The sequence below is a fragment of the Microcaecilia unicolor genome, chromosome 1 (assembly GCF_901765095.1).
Source record: "Microcaecilia unicolor chromosome 1, aMicUni1.1, whole genome shotgun sequence".
Classification (NCBI taxonomy): Eukaryota; Metazoa; Chordata; class Amphibia; order Gymnophiona; family Siphonopidae; genus Microcaecilia; species Microcaecilia unicolor.
The window spans coordinates 550,510,609-550,533,612 of record NC_044031.1 but is presented as its reverse complement, the minus strand read 5'-3'; the positions used below and the strand labels follow the sequence as shown (position 1 = coordinate 550,533,612).

Here is a 23,004-nt window from a genome sequence, read left to right as displayed (position 1 = left end):
AGGTTTGAGTCTTGAGCTCCCACAAGTGAACGAGTTAACAACTGGCCAGTGAGAGTGGAATGCATGATAGTCACTAGTAGGGACGAAAGATAAGCCTTTTTGAAGAACCCGTAACTCTGTTTCTGTTGTTGTGTAATTGGAAAGTTTAAATATAGGAATAGATGCTTCTTCTGGCGGTGTGGATAATGATGTTGACCTCTGTTCTGGAATGACCGTCCTCTCTGTGTGTATCGATCTTGAATATGAAATGGATGGCGTTGTAGTGGAAATCTTGACTAACCAACAGTGAGGTATCACGTTCCGTTGAGTGTCTTGAGGTTCTGGGAGGATTCTGTCGAGTTATGGGGCTTCCCAAGGGAGAAGTGTATTCATCCCCTGAATCACTCCTAACTCTCTTTCGTCTCTGTTCTAAGTGAGTGTTGTCAATTTTAGTATTATTTTGAAAAGGCCTGGCATTACTGTGTGTGAACTGCTTTGTAGGTTTTTTTTGTGTTGGAATTATGGTCTGGATTTTGAAAAGGGATAAATTGATCCTCTTTTATAATCTGCCTCATCCCTTTTAAATTTGCCATTTTTAATTTCTTTAGTTTCTCTTTTAAATTTGTCTACCCTTGTGTTTATATCTTTAGTATAGTATCATAATTAGGGTCTAGATTATGTAAAGAAGTCAACTTTGGTTCCAAAGTCTCATGTAATATTTTACTTTTGGATTGCGAGGTTTCAGCTATTAAAATCATAAGGTCAAGACTACATTTATTAAGAATTGCGCACCATTTATCAAGAAATGTCTGGTTCTCTAAAAACATCGTTGGAGCTTTAGCTGTTCTAAGGCCTCGGGGTATACGTCTTGATCTGCAATAGCTAAGCATTGTACAAAAGTGTAACTCATTCCTGATGATAATCTTTTTAATATTGATAACATCCAGCCACTGATCCATAAGAGATGCTGCTGGTGGTTGGTTATAGTCTTCTTCATTATCGAGATGTTGTAATAGTTGAATCAAATGATCGTCACTGTAGGTCAAGACATCATTCCAGCTCTGGAAAGCCATGGTCGAGTTCAAGGGTATGTGCAAGAAAAAATCCGCCAAAAGATGGAGAACTCAAGACACCCCACAGAAAACAACAATATAAAATAAAAGTGGGAGGACGACCAAGGATACCAAAGACTGAGAAGATGTAAAATAATAGAGAAGTTTATTGAAGTATGCAGACTCTAAGTATGGTTTAACTTGAATAGTTTGTTTGTGGTGGGATGGATGAAAGTTGTGGTTTCAATACAGTAGGCACATACACTGCAGTGACCACATTTGTGGTGTCCAAGTGATTTGCTTCTACCCAACAAAAAGAAAAATACACCAGACATTGTCTGCATCATGAAATACCTTTTCTTGGCTAAACATATCTCGCAGTCCATCAGAAAACATTGGCATATTCTTGAAGGTCTGGAATGTTTTAAAAACAAAGAATTGGTTGTTGCCTACTCTAGGAACAGAAATCTGAAAGAACATCTCGTACCTTTAACACTACTAGATGCTATAACAGTTTTGCCACCACTTGGACACCGTAAATGTGGTCACTGCAGTGTATGTGTCCACTGTATTGAAACCACAACTTTCATCCATCCCACCACAAACAAACTATTCAAGTTAAACCATACTTCGAGTCGGCATACTTCAATAAACTTCTCTATTATTTTACATCTTCTCAGTCTTTGGTATCCTTGGTCATCCTCCCACTTTTATTTTAAATTGAACCCAGGATCCAAGTCCTCCTGCACTAACCACTAGGCTACTCCTCCTCCTATCACAGTAACTACAGATGCCCTTGATACTTGTATTTCTTGTGTATTTATGCTCTTAATCTGAAAACACGTTAATAAGCAATCATATACATAGCCGCAAGTACCCAAAAGTACCCACGCATTCATCCATTATCGATACACCTTGTAGCTTCAATTTTCGTGATATCAGTTTATTTTCATGGCATTAGGCTGGATTCATAATGCACATCTCTTTATTCTGCCTACACAATGGTTTTAAAATTTCACGATACCGCACGTAGTAGAATCAGTGTCACCTACTATGCATGCATCAATTTTTGGTGCCTTTTCGCTTTAAGTCCACGAACGATTCATTGCACTGTTTACTCTTGATCAACCGTGTTGCTGACAGCGTGTTCATTTGGATATCGTAGAAAGCATCTTTTAAAGGTTTTTATAAATGTATGCTTTAGTTTTTTGACTATCAATACATATTATCATGTCTCCATAGTTGTTTAGTTAATTTGACATGCTGTGGCTTTCTAATCTTTGTCTGCTTGAATTCACTGGGCACTACTGCACTTTATTCACACCTTCTACTAGACTGTTTTGTCTTTAATCATGTATACACATTTTCAAATTCACAAATCACCACTTGTACCTCTAGACAAAATGATTATTGCCCTTTCCCTCCAGCGTTATATATCCACAATTACTGTATGCCTGTCATGGCTGCACTAGACTATGCACATTTTTTTTGAGGTTGTACCTTAGGTTTCTGTTTAAGCGTTTTTTCTGTCCATTTTTTAAAATGCACACCCATCATTTGTAACGTACCTTTGTGGGGCACAAGCACTTTGCGGTTCAAATCACAGACTTCTTGGACTTTTTTTTTTCCTTCTAACTTGACAGTGTGGTCCTTTAGTATCATCTATCTCTGTCTTTTTTTTTTTTTAACGCACATTCGTATCGTTGGTTAGTTCCGTCAATATAGGTTCTCTTTAAGCCATATTTGATCATCTATATTTGAATTATAAGGTTTTTTAATAAACACATTTCATTTCTTAATTATTTTGTTTTCTGCTTACTCACACCAGCTTACTGCAGCCTATTTTGGCACACCAAACCTTAAACACTTGATATCTGCAAGACACCATTAGCATTAGGTGAGTAGCAGTTAACTTCCTTCCTTCATTTATTTTCAAGTATTCTCATTTTGGCCATTTGTTCAATTTATCAAATTACCTCATCCTAAACATTTTTGATACATTGTTACCTTTCTGCATAATGGGGGCAGTAAAAGCAGCAGCAATACACAGCCCAATGCACTGATTAGTATTCATTGTATATTTATATCCATATTTATTTTAGCCACATTTCACAGTGCAGCCTGTATATATGTGTGTATGTATTTATTTGTTTGGATTTTGCTCAGTCTTTTTCAGTAGTAGCTTAAGGTGCGTTACATTCAGGTACACTGGGTATTTTGTTGTCCCTGGAGGGCTCCCAATCTACTTTTTTACCTGAGGCAATGGAGGGTTAAGTGACTTGCCCAAGATCACAAGGAGTAGCAGTGGGATTTGAACTGGTCACTTCTGGACGTTCTCTTTCTCTCTCTATCTCTCTCTATCTATGCATTTTAAGGAGCAGCAGTGGAATTTGAACTGGCCACATGTGGATCTCTCTACAGTGGGGGAAATAAGTATTTGATCCCTTGCTGATTTTGTAAGTTTGCCCACTGACAAAGACATGAGCAGCTCATAATTGAAGGGTAGGTTATTGGTAACAGTGAGAGATAGCACATCACAAATTAAATCTGGAAAATCACATTGTGGAAAGTATATGAATTTATTTGCATTCTGCAGAGGGAAATAAGTATTTAATCCCTCTGGCAAACAAGACCTAATACTTGGTGGCAAAACCCTTGTTGGCAAGCACAGCGGTCAGACGTCTTCTGTAGTTGATGATGAGGTTTGCACACATGTCAGGAGGAATTTTGGTCCACTCCTCTTTGCAGATCATCTCTAAATCATTAAGAGTTCTGGGCTGTCGCTTGGCAACTCGCAGCTTCAGCTCCCTCCATAAGTTTTCAATGGGATTAAGGTCTGGTGACTGGCTAGGCCACTCCATGACCCTAATGTGCTTCTTCCTGAGCCACTCCTTTGTTGCCTTGGCTGTATGTTTTGGGTCATTGTCGTGCTGGAAGACCCAGCCACGACCCATTTTTAAGGCCCTGGCGGAGGGAAGGAGGTTGTCACTCAGAATTGTACGGTACATGGCCCCATCCATTCTCCCATTGATGCGGTGAAGTAGTCCTGTGCCCTTAGCAGAGAAACACCCCCAAAACATAACATTTCCACCTCCATGCTTGACAGTGGGGACGGTGTTCTTTGGGTCATAGGCAGCATTTCTCTTCCTCCAAACACGGCGAGTTGAGTTCATGCCAAAGAGCTCAATTTTTGTCTCATCTGACCACAGCACCTTCTCCCAATCACTCTCGGCATCATCCAGGTGTTCACTGGCAAACTTCAGACGGGCCGTCACATGTGCCTTCCGGAGCAGGGGGACCTTGCGGGCACTGCAGGATTGCAATCCGTTATGTCGTAATGTGTTACCAATGGTTTTCGTGGTGACAGTGGTCCCAGCTGCCTTGAGATCATTGACAAGTTCCCCCCTTGTAGTTGTAGGCTGATTTCTAACCTTCCTCATGATCAAGGATACCCCACGAGGTGAGATTTTGCGTGGAGCCCCAGATCTTTGTCGATTGACAGTCATTTTGTACTTCTTCCATTTTCTTACTATGGCACCAACAGTTGTCTCCTTCTCGCCCAGCGTCTTACTGATGGTTTTGTAGCCCATTCCAGCCTTGTGCAGGTGTATGATCTTGTCCCTGACATCCTTAGACAGCTCCTTGCTCTTGGCCATTTTGTAGAGGTTAGAGTCTGACTGATTCACTGAGTCTGTGGACAGGTGTCTTTCATACAGGTGACCATTGCCGACAGCTGTCTGTCATGCAGGTAACGAGTTGATTTGGAGCATCTACCTGGTCTGTAGGGGCCAGATCTCTTACTGGTTGGTGGGGGATCAAATACTTATTTCCCTCTGCAGAATGCAAATAAATTCATATACTTTCCACAATGTGATTTTCCGGATTTAATTTGTGATGTGCTATCTCTCACTGTTACCAATAACCTACCCTTCAATTATGGGCTGCTCATGTCTTTGTCAGTGGGCAAACTTACAAAATCAGCAAGGGATCAAATACTTATTTCCCCCACTGTATCTATAGTAATGTCCTTTCAACTGGTCTTTTGGATATAATTTGTTCCTTGATATAACAGTATCTTATTAGATATCCTTCTTGCACTAGGTCTCCAAGATACCTATTTCATCAACATCATAATTTTGCACCATGTATTTTAACTCGCCAATTTTAATTTTTAAGTATCTGGAATTTGAATATAGACAATTGAAAATATGTTTTAATTTTTGTATTGACAACTTATGTAGGTGTTGTAGTAATTTGGAATAATCTATATCTTTCTGTTCAAGGTTAGGTTTGTTTGATAACTCACTTAGGGTCAGACCATCAATGCGTTGTAAATGAGTGAAATCAAAGGGAGCATAATAATACAATAACATACAAATAACTTTGTATTATTTATTTTAATGCACTTGGGCTACATTTGCCTTTACCGAAACCTCTCTTTTTGGATATTTTAACTTTAGTATTGTACCTGTATCTTTTGAACATACCTTACTACGAACTGTGTTCCTGTCATGTGCTTCACTCCTACATGCTTCCCTGTTTGCTTCTATCTATGCTTTCATGTTCTTTCCACTCTTTTTTTTTTTTTGTTTTTTTTTTTTTTGTTCTGCTTTTGTGTATTCTCATACTTTCTCTTTGGTCTTCAGATTGCACTCTGCTACAGTTTTTTGCACTATATTCCCATTTACTCTTGTGTTTTTACATGCTTTCTCCATGTAATATAACAAAACATAGTCATGCATGTTTTTCCCATTTGGTCCTGTGCACTCCGTCCTCTGCAATTTTCCACTTGTGAATTTGGATGCATGATGGTATACTGTAAGTCTTTCTCGGAACTTGAGATTTATTTATTTACTTAATTTCTATCTTGCATTATCCCAACAGATCAGGTTCAGTGTGGATAACAACTTACTGTAATAGTACAAAAAGTAATGTGAGATAGTATACATTAAGTAGTAATAAAGTAAATCAGGATTGAATATTACAATATGTAATATAGAAATGAATGCTAGATGCAAAAGGCAATAATAATTTATAGTCCATGTATAATAATAATTAGAATGGAACCTCAAAATTGAAATAATTGTACAATTAGGGATTTAAATTAATTATGATCATCTGTGAGAAACTGATTAAACAGAGATGCTTTAAGGTATTTCCGGAATATCAAATAATTAGGAATTCCACCACTTGGTACAGAGGTAAGAGAATCTTGACAAGTTGATTGACTCGTAGATGATTCAGGTGGGTGGCATTTGGACTTTCTATTCTTTGGGGGTGGGATGGGCTATAGCCTTCTGGTGATGATTTGTTTTGGGGCCCTACAGACCATTAAAGTAGCAAATCAGATTAAAAGAATCATTTTTTTTTTGTTAATCTCTAATTAAACATGCACTCTGCCATAACATTTTATAGCCCTATTCTCATTCATGTCTTTGCTTTGTAATCCATGTGCAAAGATTTATACTGTAATAGTTGAAATATAAAATGTAAACAAAATAAATTTCTCTAGATTTTGACCTTATGTCTGCGGGGGTGGTATGCACTTATTTTCTGGTTGGAGGATTAAGGGGGGGAGGGTATTAAGGGTCTAAAAGTTGGGCTTTTACGATACTTGAATTCCCCATGGGAGCAACTAACCTGTGGTAGCTCAGTACTGCAGGTTACTCTTGCAGTATATGAATAATTCAGTTTGCAATCAGCCTTGCAAGATGTGCTATTCATAATGCTTGGGAGCACTGAGTGCTCAGCTGCAGCCTGATGCGCTGGAATTGCATCTTAAAGGGGTATGGGTGGGATTTCTGGAACTGTTCCCTTTGTGGCCATACCTCCCTCCCAATCCAATGCCCTTGCCACCCCGAAGACCCCCAATCTCCAGATGCCCCCCTCACCCTTTTGTAGGTCACCCAAGGTGTACCTTGTAAAATCCCTGGGGTTTAGTGGGGTCAGAGAAGGAGCAATCCGCAGTCACTCCTGCCCCTGAAAGCACCAGGTTCAAGTGGCACTGTTGACCTCAAGTGGCAGTCTTGCGTTGCTACTGCTAGGGGCTGTTTTGCTCCATATAACCCTCTTCACCTACCAACACAGCATGACTATGATCGCACAGGACAACATGCAATCTTCATCGATTTCGACCCTCCACTTATACCTCATATGATCACTATACAACTTTGTATTTGTTATCCACCGACTGGGCAAACGCCTTTGACGGTACTATGTAAGCCACATTGAGCCTGCAAATAGGTGGGAAAATGTGGGGTACAAATGCAATAAATAAATATGTGACTGTTTGACTGTAAGCTGTAGTGCCATGAGATTACTGCTAGGGGGTCATGGGTGCCATTTTGCACCTGACGCCAGCAAGGGCAGGAGCAGCTGGGGATCTTTCCTGCCCCCAATCTCACTAGACACTAAGGATTTTGTGAGATAGGCCTGGGTAGAGGCCTGTGAGTAGGGTATTAGATTAGATGGGTCTTAAATATGGGTGTTTGTGATGAGGGGGCATTCAGGGAAGCAAGGCAGCATAGTTCTGTGACTTAGTGGCCTGATGCTGTCGACCAGGAAAAATAGCACAGCTTGAATTGTTCACCACAAGCTGTTACTTAATAATGAGGTTTGGTTACTGTCTATCCTGCATTATGATAATATAACACAAGGTTTGTTTTATTACTGTCTATCCTGTGCATTATGATAATATAACACAAGTTCTCAGAGGACAAGCAGGCCTACTACTCTCACATGTGGGTAATGTGACCCACGTTGCCCAGTTCGGAGTTTATATCAAGCTGGAAAGAGCTTTTTGGCTTGAAAGACTTGCTCCACTGCGCATGTATGAGTACCTTCCCGCTTGCTGCGATAGCATGGGACTTGCCAGTTCTTTTCTTTTTTTTTTTTTAATCACGGTGAGGAATGGATGCCATTTTTCTTGGCTCACTAGCCTGGTTCGGAAAGAGCTTGAGTGCTTTTCAGTGGCATTTTTCACTGTGTTTTTTCTTGTTCCCGTATTCGGATTCTTCCTTTTCCCGTCCCTTATTTTTTTTTAGTTATTTTTTCCTGCTTTTGTTTACTTTTTTTTTTTTTCCTTGTCTCTAGGCCATATTTAGGCCTTGACTTTGGTCGGGTTCTCCCTTTATTTTTTGCTCTGGTGCTTTGCCCCTTTTTGGCACCATCAAGTTGTTAGATTTGGCCATGAAAGTTCCCAGTGGCTTTAAACGCTGTTCCCAGTGCAATAGGGCCATCTCTGGTAAAGACACCTATTCTTGGGGTCTTCAGTTTTTGGGCCTGATCATAGCCCTTACAACTGTGTCCTCTGTCTTTGCATGAAGAAAAGGACTTGGTTGGCCTGAGAGGCTCAACATGAGATGATTTTTGGAGCCCGGCCCAAATCCTTGACATTGCATCGGGAGCTTTAATCTGTATGGCTGCTAGACCTTGTAGACACTGGGAGCAGTTGTGCATTGAGTGGGTGTCCATCTGCCTCAGTGCCAACTGCTGTGCAGAGCTCCCGGGACCAACCTACATTGGACCCGACCCCGAGGCAGCAGGAGGATTCGACACAGTTCTCATTGGCACTGAGGAGCCTCAGTGATCAGCTTCGGGCAAAGGCCAAGAAGCATCGGCATTGATCCCCCTTGACAAATGGTGCTGGGAGCTCCGGGGCGCAAAGAGATTCAGAACCCGAGAAGCATCGGCACCGGTTGGACTTCTCCTCCTCCTCCATACAAGAAGTGCAGGTCTGGTGATCTCCATGCAGCCAGGACCAGCCTCTCCGTCTTGACCCCAGCGGTTCTACAGCCTGTGTCAGAGCCAATGCCCCGTCCTTTTCTGGTGTTGGCCCTCTATGACTGCATCCGGGCCTTGTTCCCTGAACTGCTAGCTGGCTTTATCCAACAGAGTGCATCGGCATCGAGGGTACTTGTTTCTACCATGCCTTTAGTTGCAGCCCTGCTTGTCCATCAGTCTGCAGTGAGGCCTCAGACACTGGCACTCCCTCATTGTCACTGGAGGAGGCTTTGCCAGAGTCAATGCGGGCGCTGACTCCTCGACACTCCTCTTGTGGACATACCTCCTCTAGGTAAAGGTAGGCTTGGTCTTGGCCTTCTCCAGTGGAGGTTTTGGCTGATACCGATGAGGAGCACTCTTGGGAGTCAGGTGATGATCCGCGATATTTCTTAGAGGAGGAATCTTATGGGATACCATCTGAATCCTCCCCTCCACGGGAAAGGAGAAAGTCTCCTCCAGAGAGTCCTTTCTTTAAATGTCAGCTGCTATTCTATTTCCTTTGGTGGTGGAGGACAAGGCCAGGGCCAAAATGCCTGAGGTTCTGGACTGCTTCAGTGTCCCCAGACAGAGAAGCTAGAACTTTGGACTCTTTTGGGCATAAGATGTTTCAGGCCTCTCTGCTTGTTTCCCATATTCAGTCTTACCAGCAAGATCGTGTATTTGCGGGACTCGGTGCACAAGCTGCTAGACTTGGCAGACACACTCCCACTGCAGCAGGCCAAATCGCTTCACCAGTTCGCGAAGCAGCAGAAGGCGTGTCGTAAGTTCTTTACCAGGGTTGCCTACAACACTTTTGATGTGTCTTCCAGGATATCTGCCCAGAGTATAGTGATTCGCAGACTCTCATGGATGTGTGTCTCTGACATGGAACCGGTGGTTCAGAAGAGGTTAGTGGAGGAGGTTGCTGACCAAATCAAGAAATATACTAATACCATCCATTCCCTCTCCCTGCTAGGTGCCTTCTGCATCTGCCTCCTCCTCTAGGAGGTCTTTTTGCAATTCGAGGAGGAATGCCTACTACTCACAGAGACATAAGTATGCCGTTTCCTCTCATTTGCCTCAACAGACTCAACCCCAGATCACTCATTCATGTCAACAGCATGCACCTAAGGCCCCAGTAGCTCACCAGTTGAAGCAAGGGGCAAGCTTTTGACTGGCTCCAGCAGAACATAGCCGCAGTAACTGACTGTACCAGATGACTTGCCGGTCGGGTGGAAGGCTGAAGTTTTTCCACAAAAGGTGGCCCCTTGTAATCTCTGACCGGTAGGTTCTTCAAATAGTCCATTTCGGTTATGCCCTGCATTGGTGACACAGATTACCGAGAGCGCATCAAGTTCTTGCAGAGGAACTCTCAGCCCTTCTGAAGGCCCATGCGGTCAAGCCTGTCCCTCCAGGAAGAGCAGGGATTCTATTCCAGGTACTTCCTTGAGCAAAAGAAGACAGGGTGGATGTGTCTCATCCTAGACCTAAGGCCCTGAACAAATTCCTGGTAAAAAAAAAAAAAAAAGTTCAGAATGGTTTCCATGGGCACCCTTCTCTCCATGATTCAGAAAAAACGATTGGCTATGCTCTCTGGACTTGAAGGATGCTTACACATATCCTGAAACTTCCTTTGAGCTGGAACCTGCGATTTTGGCTGGGAACACAGCACTTCCAGGACCGTGTGTTGCCTTTTGGCTTCAAGTCAGATTCCAGGGTTTTTATCAAATGTCTAGTGGTAGTCACAGCATCGCTACGCAGACTGGGAGTCCATGTGTTCCCTTATCTAGACGATTGGCTGATGAAGAGTATGTCGAAGGATGGTACTCGGGAGTTCAAATGGAGAACTATTCGGGTGCTCTAGATACTAGAGTTTATTTTAAACTACCCCAGGTCCAATCTGCAGCCTGACCAGCAATTGGAATTCATTGTAGCCCTGCTTGATATGCAGAAGATTCAAGCCGCCTTCCTGGGGCCAAGCGCGGACACTCTAGTTAGATTGTAAGCTCCATTGAGCAGGGACTGTCCTTTTTTGTTAATTTGTACAGCACTGCGTAACCCTAGTAGCGCTCTAGAAATGTTAAGTAGTAGTAGTCATACTGGCTTCTCGGGTTTGAACCTCTCAGCAGGTGACAGATCGGCAGATGTTCAGGTTATGTTTATTAAAAAGCTTTATATCCCGCTATTCTCCGAGGACAAGCAGGCTGCTTGTTCTCACGGATGGGTGACATCCACGGCAGCCCCAGGTGCGGAAAATCTTCCTAGCAACAAAACTTGCTAGAGCCTTCGGGCATGCGCAGCCATCTTCCCACCCGTCGTGCGAGAGTCCCGCTTCAGTCTTCTTTTTTCCGCGGTCAGAGCGGCTGTTTTTTTGGTTGCTCTGTTGTCCCAGAGAAGAAGAGCCTTAACTTTGCCGGCTTTTTTCGCCGAGTTTCTTTGTTTTGGCGTGTCAGCTCGCGTTTGAGCCGGGAGTACCACTCACCCTCCATACAAGAGGTGTCGATGCACCGGTCTCCGGACAGCCCGGTACCACCTCCTCGTCCTCGGCAGGTTCTGCCTTCGACTCCTGCACCGATCCCACAGACTTTCTTGACAGACACTCTTGACGAGCGCCTCCGAGCCATTCTTCCAGGGATTCTGGAAGGGCTGCTGCAACCTTATGTTCCGGTACCGGGGGTGCTTGCGCCCACGGTACCGTTGATAGATGCAGCGGCTGGCTTCTCACCTGTGGTGAGGTCCCCGACGTCTGTGCCGCTTTCGGCCTCGGCTGCCACCCAAGTTGACTCCCTGTCAACATCGCTGGAGGGAGCTTCATCGCCGCCGGCATGGGAGTCAACTTCTCAACGTCGCCATGGAGGACATGGTTCCTCAGCGTCAAGATGGGCCCGGTTTCGGACTGCACTTAAGAGAGCTCATGTCCGACACCAAGGGAGAGGCCTCGTGGGAAGCAGAGGAGGACCCAAGATATTTCTCTTCTGAGGAGTCTTGTGGTGTTCCCTCTGACCCTACTCCTTCGCCAGAGAGAAAGCTTTCTCCCCCGGAGAGTCTGTTTTTCTCTTCCTTTGTGTGGGAAATGTCTACGGCCATTCCCTTCCCTGTGGTATCTGAGGATGAGCCCAGGGCCGAGATGTTTGAGGTCCTGGACTATACTTCGCCACCTAAGGAGTCTTCCTCTGTTGCTCTGCATAATGTCCTCAAGCAGACATTGCTCAGGAACTGGATGAAACCATTATCTAATCCCACTATCCCTAAGAAAGTGGAGTCCCAGTATCGGATCCATGGAGAACCTGAGTTGATGAAGTCCCAGTTACCTCACGACTCTGCAGTTGTGGATTCCACTCTCAAGAGAGCCAAGAGTTCTAGAGACTATACCTCAGTGCCCCCGGGGTGGGAATCTCGCACTCTGGATTCTTTTGGGAGGAAGGCCTATCACTCCTCTATGCTCGTGTCCAAGATTCAGTCGTACCAGCTCTACACGAGCATCCACTAGCGGAACAATGTGAAGCAACTGGCAGACTTGGTCGATCAGCTCCCTTCGGAGCAGGCCAAGCCTTTTCAGGAGGTGGTCAGGCAGCTGAAGGCGTGTCGTAAATTCCTGTCCAGGGGTGCTTATGATTCTTTTGATGTGGCGTCCAGGGCCGCTGCTCAGGGTATATAGTGATGCGCAGACTCTCATGGCTGCATGCTTCTGACCTGGACAATCGAGTCCAGCAGCGGCTTGCGGATGTTCCTTGTCGGGGGGATATTTTCTGTGAGAAAGCCGAGCAGGTGGTAGAGCAGCTCCAGCAGCGGGGAAACCACACTCGACAAACTCTCCCACCAGGTGCCTTCAACATCTACCTCTTCAGGTAGACGTTTTTACGGGGGAAGGAGGAATGCTCCCTATACTTATAATAAGCGTAGGTACAATCCACTTTCCCGACAGCCTGCTCAGACTCAACCCCAGCGCGCTCGTTCATGTCAACAGCGTGCGCCTTGACAGGCCCCTGCAGCTCCCCAGCAAAAGCAAGAGGCGTGCTTTTGACTGGCTCCAGGCGAGCATAGTCGCAATCAGTGTCCGTGCCGGACGATCTACCAGTCGGGGGGAGGGGAGGTTAGCTTTTTTTCACCACAGGTGGCCTCTGATAACCTCCGATTGGTGGGTTCTTCAAATAGTCCGGCTAGGATACTCCCTCAATTTGATCTCCGCGCCTCCAAATTGCCCACCGGGGGCTCAGTCCTTCAGCTTCCAGCACAGACAGGTACTTGTAGAGGAACTCTCCGCCCTTCTCAGCGCCAATGCGGTCGAGCCCATGCCACCGGGACAAGAAGGGCTGGGATTCTATTCCAGGTACTTCCTTGTGCAAAAGAAAACAGGGGGGATGCGTCCCATCCTAGACCTAAGGGCCCTGAACAAATATCTGATCCGAGAAAAGTTCAGGATGCTTTCCCTGGGCACCCTTCTTCCCATGATTCAGAAAAACGACTGGCTATGCTCTCTGGACTTAAACGATGCTTATACACACATCCCAATACTGCCAGCTCACAGGCAGTATCTTCGTTCCGGCTGGGAGCACAGCACTTTCAGTATTGTGTGCTGCCTTTGGGCTTGCCTCTGCACCCCGGGTGTTCACCAAATGCCTGGCGGTCGTTGCAGCGTCGCTATGCAGGCTGGGAGTGCATGTGTTCTCTTATTTCGACGATTGGCTGGTGAAGAACACCTTGGAGGCAGGAGCTCTACAGTCCATGCAGATGAATATTCAACTCCTGGAGCTACTGGGGTTTGTCATAAATTACCCAAACTCTCACCTTCTTCCAGTTCAGAGACTAGAATTCATAGGAGCCCTGCTGGACTCGCAGACAGCTTGTGCCTACCTTCCCGAAGCAAGGGCAGACAATCTTCTGTCGCTGGTTTCCTTGGCCAGAGCGTCTCAGCAGATCACAGCTCAGCAGATGTTGAGACTTCTAGGCCATATGGCCTCCACAGTTCATATGACTCCCATGGCCCGTCTTCACATGAGATCAGCGCAGTGGACCCTGGCTTCCCAGTGGTATCAAGCTGCAGGGGATCTAGAGGATGCAATCCAGTTGTCCACCGCTTTTCACGATTCCCTGCTGTGGTGGACGATTCGATGCAATTTGACCTTGGGACGTCCCTTTCAAATTCCTCAGCCACAAAAAGTGCTGACTACGGATGCATCTCTTCTGGGGTGGGGAGTCCATGTAGATGGGCTTCACACTCAAGGACTCTGGTCCCTCCAGGAAACAGGTCTTCAGCTCAATCTCCTGGAGTTGCGCGCGATCTGGAACGCTCTAAAGACTTTCAGAGATTGGCTGTCCTGTCAAATTATTCAAATTCAGACAGACAATCAGATTGCCATGTACTATATCAGCAAGCAGGGGGTCACCGGATCTCGCCCCCTGTGTCAGGAGACCATCCAGATGTGGCTTTGGGTTCGCCGTCACGGCATGTTTCTCCAAGCCACGTATCTGGCAGGCGTAAACAACAGTCTGGCCGACAGGTTGGGCAGGATAATGCAACCTCACGAACGGTCGTTCAACTCAGGCGTGGTTTGCAAAATCTTCCGGGAGTGGGGCACCCCCTCGGTGGATCTTTTTGCCACTCAGATCAATCACAAGGTCCCTCAGTTCTGTTCCAGGCTTCAGGCCCACGACAGACTAGCGTCAGATGCCTTTCTCCTTCATTGGGGGAGAGGGGCCTTCTGTATGCATATCCTCCCATACCTCTGGTGGGGAAGACTTTGCTGAAACTCGAGCAAGACTGCGGAACCATGATTCTGATTGCACCCTTTTGGCTGCGTCAGATTTGGTTCCCTCTTCTGGAGTTGTCCTCCAAAGAACCGTGGAGATTGGAGTGTTTTCCAACCCTCATCACTCAGAACGAGGGGTCGCTTCTGCATCCCAAGCTCCTGTCTCTGGCTCTCACGGCCTGGATGTTGAGAGCGTAGATTTTGCTTCCTTGGGTCTTTCTGAGGGTGTCTCCAGAGTCTTGCTTGCTTCCAGGAAAGATTCCACAAAGAGGTGTTACTCTTTTAAATGGAGGAGGTTTGCCGTCTGGTGTGATAGCAAGGCCCAAGATCCTCATTCTTGTCCTACACAGACCCTGCTTGAATACCTTCTGCACTTATCAGAGTCTGGTCTAAAGACCAACTCCGTAAGAGTTCATCTTAGTGCTATTAGTGCTTATTATCATGTGGAAGGTAAGCCTATCTCTGGACAGCCTTTAGTTGTTCGATTCATGAGAGGTTTGCTTTTGTCAAAGCCCCTGTCAAACCTCCTATGGGATCTCAACGTCGTTCTCACCCAGCTGATGAAGCCTCCTTTTGAGCCACTGAATTCCTGCCATCTGAAGTACTTGACCTGGAAGGTCATTTTCTTGGTGGCGGTTACTTCAGCTTGTAGAGTCAGTGAGCTTCAAGCCTTAGTAGCCTATGCTCCGTATACTAAATTTCATCATAACAGAGTAGTCCTACGCACTCACCCTAAGTTCTTGCCAAAGGTGGTGTCGGAATTCCATCTGAACAGTCAATTGTCTTGCCAACATTCTTTCCCCGTCCTCCCCATCCTCATACCCGCCCTGCTGAACGTCAGTTGCACACATTGGACTGCAAGAGAGCATTGGCCTTCTATGTGGAGCGGACAAGCCTCTTCAGACAGTCCACCCAAATGTTTGTTTCTTTCCATCCCAACAGAAGGGGAGTGGCTGTCGGGAAACGCACCATTTCCAATTGGCTAGCAGATTGCATTTCCTTTACTTACGCCCAAGCTGGGCTGACTCTTGAGGGTCATGTCACGGCTCATAGTGTTCGAGCCATGGCAGCATCAGTGGCCCACTTGAAGTCAGCCACTATTGAAGAGATATGCAAGGCTGCGACGTGGTTATCAGTCCACACATTCACATCTCATTACTGCCTTCAGCAATGCGACAGTCGGTTTGAGCAGTCTGTGCTGCAGAATTTGTTCGGGGTTTAGAATCCAACTCCACCCCCCTAGGCCCATTTTTATTCTGTTTTAGGCTGCACTCTGTTAGTGGTTTCTTCGTAAATCAATCTCTGTTATGTCCTCGCAGTTGCGAGGCCCAATTGACCACTGTTTGGTGTTTTGAGTGAGCCTAGGGGCTAGGGATACCCTATTAGTGAGAACAAGCAGCCTGCTTGTCCTTGGAGAAAGCGAAGTTACTTACCTGTAGCAGGTATTCTCCGAGGACAGCAGGCTGATTGTTCTCACAAACCCGCCCGCCTTCCTTTCGGAGTTGTTCCTTTTCTTTGGTTTTGCTTTCTAAGTTGACTGAAGTGGGACTCTCGCGCGACTGGCGGGAAGATGGCCGCGCATGCGCGGTGCTCGTGCCCGCGCGCTCGAAAGCTCTAGGAAGCTTTGTTGCTAGGAAGATTTTCCAGACCTGGGGCTGCCTTGGACGTCACCCATCAGTGAGAACAATCAGCCTGCTGTGCTCAGTGAATACCTGCTACAGGTAAGTAACTTCGCTTTTCTGAGTGGCAGGTCAAAGCAGCTTACAGTTTAAAAAAAATAATCAAAATAGAAAAGAGCGCCATAATTAAATATGAAAGCAAAGACCAGTCAATTGGCTGACGTATTGCATGTCTTTCACTTATTCCCAGGCTGGGCTGACCCTCGAGGGTCACGTCAAGGCTCACAATGTCAGAGCCATGGCTGCATCGGTACATAAGTAATGCCACACTGGGAAAAGACCAAGGGTCCATCGAGCCCAGCATCCTATCCACGACAGCAGCCAATCCAGGCAAAGGGCACCTGGCAAGCTTCCCAAACGTACAAACATTCTATACATGTTATTCCTGGAATTGTGGATTTTTCCCAAGTCCATTTAGTAGCGGTTTATGGACTTGTCCTTTAGGAAACCGTCTAACCCCTTTTTAAACTTTGCCAAGCTAACCGCCTTCACCACGTTCTCTGGCAACGAATTCCAGTGTTTAATTACGCGTTGGGTGAAGAAACATTTTCTCCGATTTGTTTTAAATTTACTACATTGTAGTTTCATTGCATGCCCCCTAGTCCTAGTATTTTTGGAAAGCATGAACAGACGCTTCACATCCACCTGTTCCACTCCACTCATTATTTTATATACCTCTATCATGTCTCCCCCTCAGCCGTCTCTTCTCCAAGCTGAAAAGCCCTAGCCTCCTTAGTCTTTCTTCATAGGGAAGTCGTCCCATCCCCGCTATCATTTTAGTCGCCCTTCGCTGCACCTTTTCCAATTCTACTATATCTTTCTTGAGATGCGGCGACCAGAATTGAACACAATACTCAAGGTGCGGTCGCACCATGGAGTGATATAACAGCATTATAACATCCTCACACCTGTATTCCATACCTTTCCTAATAATACCCAACATTCTATTCGCTTTCCGAGCCGGAACAGCATACTGAGCAGAAGGTTTCAGTATATTATCGACGACGACACCCAGATCCCTTTCTTGGTCCGTAACTCCTAACGTGGAACCTTGCATGACGTAGCTATAATTCAGGTTCTTTTTTTCCCACATGCATCACCTTGCACTTGCTCACATTAAATGTCATCTGCCATCTAGCTGGCCAGTCTCCTAGTCTCGTAAGGTCTTTCTGTAATTTTTCACAATCCTGTCGCAAGTTAACGACTTTGAATAACTTTGTGTCATCAGCAAATTTAATTACCTCGCTAGTTACTCCCATCTCTAAATCATTTATAAATATATTAAAAAGCAGCGGTCCTAGCACGGACCCCTGAGGAACCCCACTAACTACCCTTCTCCATTGTGAATACTGCCCATTTAACCCCACTCGCTGTTTCCTATCCTTCAACCAGTTTTTAATCCACAATAGGACTCCTCCTCCTATCCCATGACCCTCCAATTTCCTCTGTAGCCTTTCATGAGGTACCTTGTCAAACACCTTTTGAAAATCCAGATACACAATATCAACCGGCTCCCCTTTGTCCACATGTTTGTTTACTCCTTCAAAGAATTGAAGTAAATTGGTCAGGCAAGATTTCCCCACACAAAAACCATGCTGACTCAGTCTCAGTAATCCATGTCCTTGGATGTGCTCTGTAATTTTGTTTTTAATAATAGCCTCTACCATTTTCCCCGGCACCGACGTCAGACTCACCGGTCTATAATTTCCCGGATCTCCCCTGGAACCTTTTTTAAAAATGGGTGTTACATTGGCCACCCTCCAATCTTCCGGTACCACGCTCTATTTTAAGGATAAATTGCATATCACTAGCATTTGCTCCGCAAGCTCGTTTTTCAATTCTATCAGTACTCTAGGATGAATACCATCCGGTCCAGGAGATTTGCTACTCTTTAGTTTGCTGAACTGCCCCATTACGTCCTCCAGGTTTACCGTGAAGTCAGTAAGTTTCTCCGACTCGTCCGCTTGAAATATCATTTCCGACACCGGTATCCCACCCAAATCTTCCTGGGTGAAGACTGAAGCAAAGAATTCATTCAATCTCTCCGCTACGTCTTTGTCTTCCTTGATTGCCCCTTGTACCCCTCGGTCATCCAGCGGCCCAACCGATTCTTTTGCCAGCTTCCTGCTTTTAACATACCGAAATTTTATTTTACTATGTTTTTTTGCCTCTAATGCTATCTTTTTTTTTCGTAATCCCTCTTGGCCTTCTTTATCTGCGCCTTGCATTTGTTTTGACACTCCTTATGCTGCTGCTTGTTATTTTCAGACGGTTCCTTCTTCCATTTTCTGAAGGTATTTCTTTTAGCCCTAATAGCTTCCTTCACCTCACTTTTCAACCAGACCGGCTGTCTTTTGGAGTTCCGTCTTTCTTTTCTAATTAGTGGAATATGTTTGGCCTGGGCCTCCAGGATGGTATTTTTGAACAGCGTCCATGCCTGTTGTACAGTTTCTACCTTCTCAGTTGTCCCCCTAAGTTTTTTTCCACCATTCTTCTCATTTTATCATAGTCTCCTTTTTTAAAGTTAAATGCTAACGTATTTGACTTCCTGTGTATAGTTACTTCAAGGTCGATATTAAAACTGATCATATTATGATCACTGTTATCAAGCGGCCCCAGTACCATAACGTTCCTCACCAGATCATGCACTCCACTAAGGACCAAGTCTAGAATTTTTCCTTCTCTCGTCGGCTCCTGCACCAGCTGCTCCATAAAGCTGTCCTTGATTTCATCAAGGAATTGTACCTCTCTAGCGTGTCCCAATGTTACATTTACCCAGTCTATATTTGGATAATTGAAATCATCCATTATTATCACATTGCCCATTTTGTTTGTGTCTCTGATTTCTTTTATCATTTCTGCGTCTACCTGCTCATCCTGGCGAGGCAGACTGTAGTACACTACTATCACCGTCCTTTTCCCTTTTATACATGGAATTTCAACCCACAATGATTCAAGGGTGTGATTTGTGTCCTGCTGAATTTGTAATCTATCTGAGTCAAGGCTCTCGTTAATATACAATGCTACCCCTCCACCAGTCCAGTCCACCCTATCACTACGATATACTTTGTACCCCGGTATAACAGTGTCCCACTGGTTATCCTCCTTCCACCAGGTCTCAGTAATGCCTATTATATCCAATTTTTCATTTAGTGCAATATATTCCAACTCTCCCATCTTATTTCTTAGACTCCTAGCATTTACATATAGACATTTCAGAGTATGTTTGTTGTTCCTATTTGCATGATGCTTAGTACTGGACACTACTGATTTGCCATCTTTTGTCTGATCTTTAGTTGTATTTAAGGGCACCTGGCCTACCACGGTCTGTTGTGCAACCTCACTATCCAGAAACCCTATCTTCCCTGTTTGTGAGGTATCTTTGCAAGATACCTTATCTCGAACCATGCGCTTTTGAACGACTGTCAGCCTTCCTCCCATTTCTAGTTTAAAAGCTGCTCTATCTCCTTTTTAAATGCTGATGCCAGCAACCTGGTCCCACCCTGGTTAAAGTAGAGCCCATCCTTTCAGAATAGGCTCCCCCTTCCCCAGAATGTTGCCCAGTCCCTAACAAATCTAAAACCCTCCTCCCTGCACCATTGTCTGATCCACGCATTGAGACTCCGGAGCTCTGCCTGTCTCTTGGGCCCTGCGCGTGGAACAGGTAGCATTTCAGAAAATGCTACCCTAGAGGATCTGGATTTGAGCTTTCTATGTAAGAGCCTAAATTTGTGGTGAGCGTCCATTGAAGAAATGTGCAAACCTGTAATGTGGTCTTAAGTCCACACATCACACTACTGCCTTGAGCAGGATACTTGATGCGACAATTGGTTTGGACAGACGGTACTACAGAATCTGTTTGGGGTCTAAAATCCAACTCCACCCTCCTAGTCCCGTTTTGTTCTGTTTCAGGCTGTACTGTCACTCAGTTTTATATAGTTTCTGGTTGATCTGTGTTCTGTTCTTGCTGTTATGAGGTCCAATTTACCAATGGTTATTGGTAAATATTGCAAATATTGTGATCTGACTTGTGATCTGAAGCTTAATGGAGATTGGGTGGCAGAGCTGGTTGGGGGAAGCGGGGCTAGTGGTTGGGAGGCGGGGCTAGTGCTGGGCAGACTTCTACGGTCTGTGCCCTGAAAATGGCAGAAACAAATCAAGGTCAGGTCTACACATAAAGTAGCACATATGAGTTTATCTTTTTGGGCAGACTGGTCTTTCTCTGCCGTCATCTACTATGTTACTATGTTTTCAGTGAGCCTGGTTCTAGGGATTCCCCACATTTGAGAATAGTAGGACTGCTTGTCCTCTGAGAAAGCAAAGATACTTACCCATAGCAGGTATTCTTAGAGGACAGCAGGTCTTATATTCTCACAAACTCTCCTCTTTTTTCATATGCTATTTTATTGGACTGGTGGTTCCGTACTCTCATGGTGGGCGGAAAGGCATTTGCTCATGCGCAGTGGAGCGAATCTCTTACTCAACAAAGCTGTTTTCACCTTGATGTATGCTCCAAACTTGGCAATGTGGGTTATGTTACCCACATTTGAGAATATAAGGCCTGCTGTCCTTGGAGAATACCTGCTATAGGTAAGTATCTTCGCTTTATATATGTATGTATTTGGACATTTCATATACTGTTAAGTTAATTTCAAAATCATTCACAAAGTAAATAATAAAATCAGCCACACTTCTTAAAGGGCAATATCTGTAACATACCTTAATTACCCCTCTCACACCCCAAATATTTTTAAATTATTTTCTTAAATTTTATCAAGTTGTACACCATGACCATTTTAATTTAGTAACTGCTTTTCTTGTTAAAATATCCTTTTTTAACAGGGCCATCTTTTACGAGCTGAAGATGCTGCCACTAGGCTTAACCTTTTAAGTCGATCAGCTCTAAGATCTGTACAAGCTCAGGCCAACTCTATATACCATACTCCATCTTCTCACAAAGAGATATTGATGTCTAAACGGTGTCATTCTGTTCCTCAGTTATCTAGCAAGCAGGAGGAATACCTTAAGGTTAGTAACTGCAGCAGGGTGTATGGATGGTAAAGAAAAAATTTGAAATTTTTGAAATTTCAGAAATAGAGGGCTTTATTTTATTTTTGGGAATTGGGTGTATTCATTTGCAGTCAATTATCCATGTTAAATTAGTTGCTTTTTAAATTATGATTACTTTTTAATGCAGGTTGCAAAAACATTATTTTCTGATGAAGCTATAAAACCATGTCCAAGATGTCAATATCCTGCTAAGTACCAGCCATTAAAAAAACGTGGATTATGTTGTCAAAAAGACTGTGCATTTGACTTTTGCATTCTCTGTTTGTGCACTTTCCATGGATCAAAAGAATGCAATAGTGGATCAGCAAAGCGGCGAAGCAAAAAGGATGCTCTACCTGGAAGCGCCCAGAGCAAGAGAAATTTGAAGAGACTTTGAATTTTTAAGAGATTTTTAATTTCCATTATTCTAATTATGCAACTCCTGAAAAATATAATGCTTGGTAATCAGAACTGATAATTTATTTTCACTTATATATTTTGGAATTTTTTAATACTTTTGTTTACATCCCTGTGAAAGTCATAGTTTAAAAAAAAACCAACTTTAAATTCAGTATTTTTATGAGTTTAACCAGTCAATTCAGATTTTAATAAAATATTTTGACTATAACTGCCTTTTAACATTACTACACTAAAAATATTAACAACAATATTCCTCTTCATTGTTATCAAACACAAAATATACTTTATATCAGAGGAGGTCATTTCATAACAGCACATGTGAATGCTGTTAATTTGTTTTTGTTTACATCCCTGTGAAAGTCATAGTTAAAAAAAACAAAACAAAAACACTCCTTTACATTCAGTATTTTTATGAGTTTGTCAATTCAAGAGTTTAATAAAATATTCTGACTATAACTGTCTTTTAACATGTTACTACACTAAAAGGTTTAACAACAATATTCCTCTTCATTGTTATCAAACACAAAATATGTCATATCAGAGGGGGACATTTAATTGCAGCACATGTGAATGCTGTTAATATGTGCTATCTGCTACTCTCCAAAGTTGTTAATTTACCAGCAGAGGGACCAAAATTTCATCTTCTGTTTGAAGATATTTTATTGCATAAGCTGATTTTCTTACAAGTTAAATATAATCTGTGTTTCCTTTAAGGGAATGAAATTGTAATAAATATCTCTTTATATGTATTAAAATTCTTATTTGATGTGACAAATGCCAGTATAGAGCATGAAATCTGAATTTTTAGATTTTTCTTTTGATAGGGCTGACATTTCTCCAGGGACAAGGCAGGACAACACATTCACAAGTATGGGTGATGTCATCCAGTAGATGCAGGTGCAGGAAAATCCCCAGCTTCTTTTCTAGAAGCTTTTGGGAGGACCACTGTGCATCCACGTTCCTGCCCAATGTTGCCATAGAGGACCAGCCAGTCTCATTCTTTCTGCAGAGCAGTGAAGGCATCTTTTGCATCATTTCCTATGTTGTTGAAAAACAGGCCACAAGTTGAAAAAAAACTTTTTTGTGAGTGCTACGCGGGACTTTGGCTCCTCTTTTACTCCTTTTTTTTTTTTTTTTTTTTTTTAGCTCCTTAGTGTTTTTTGGCATTTTTAAGTTTCCTTTCAATTTTCATGGCTCGTTGACCCACTTAGGCCTGAGCATCCTGGTCAGGATATTTTTTTAAATTTCATCATTGAGCTGTTTGATTTTGCTGCGGCTATTTTCCCCATTTCCCAGAAAACTCTCAGTGGTTTT

The 23,004-nt window shown here is 44.0% G+C and overlaps 1 protein-coding gene across 1 annotated transcript in view; it reads left to right on the top strand.

The window, feature by feature from the left end:
- The window catches only part of FBXO43 (F-box protein 43), a 128,603-nt gene extending 106,801 nt beyond the window's left edge, over window positions 1-21,802 (top strand). Inside the window, exons 5-6 of the mRNA XM_030190192.1 lie at window positions 21,064-21,249; window positions 21,419-21,802. Of these exons, the coding sequence (XP_030046052.1) occupies window positions 21,064-21,249; window positions 21,419-21,667 (435 nt within the window). The 3' untranslated portion in view covers window positions 21,668-21,802. The remainder of the gene's footprint in view (window positions 1-21,063; window positions 21,250-21,418) is intronic.
- Window positions 21,803-23,004: the final 1,202 nt, after the last annotated feature.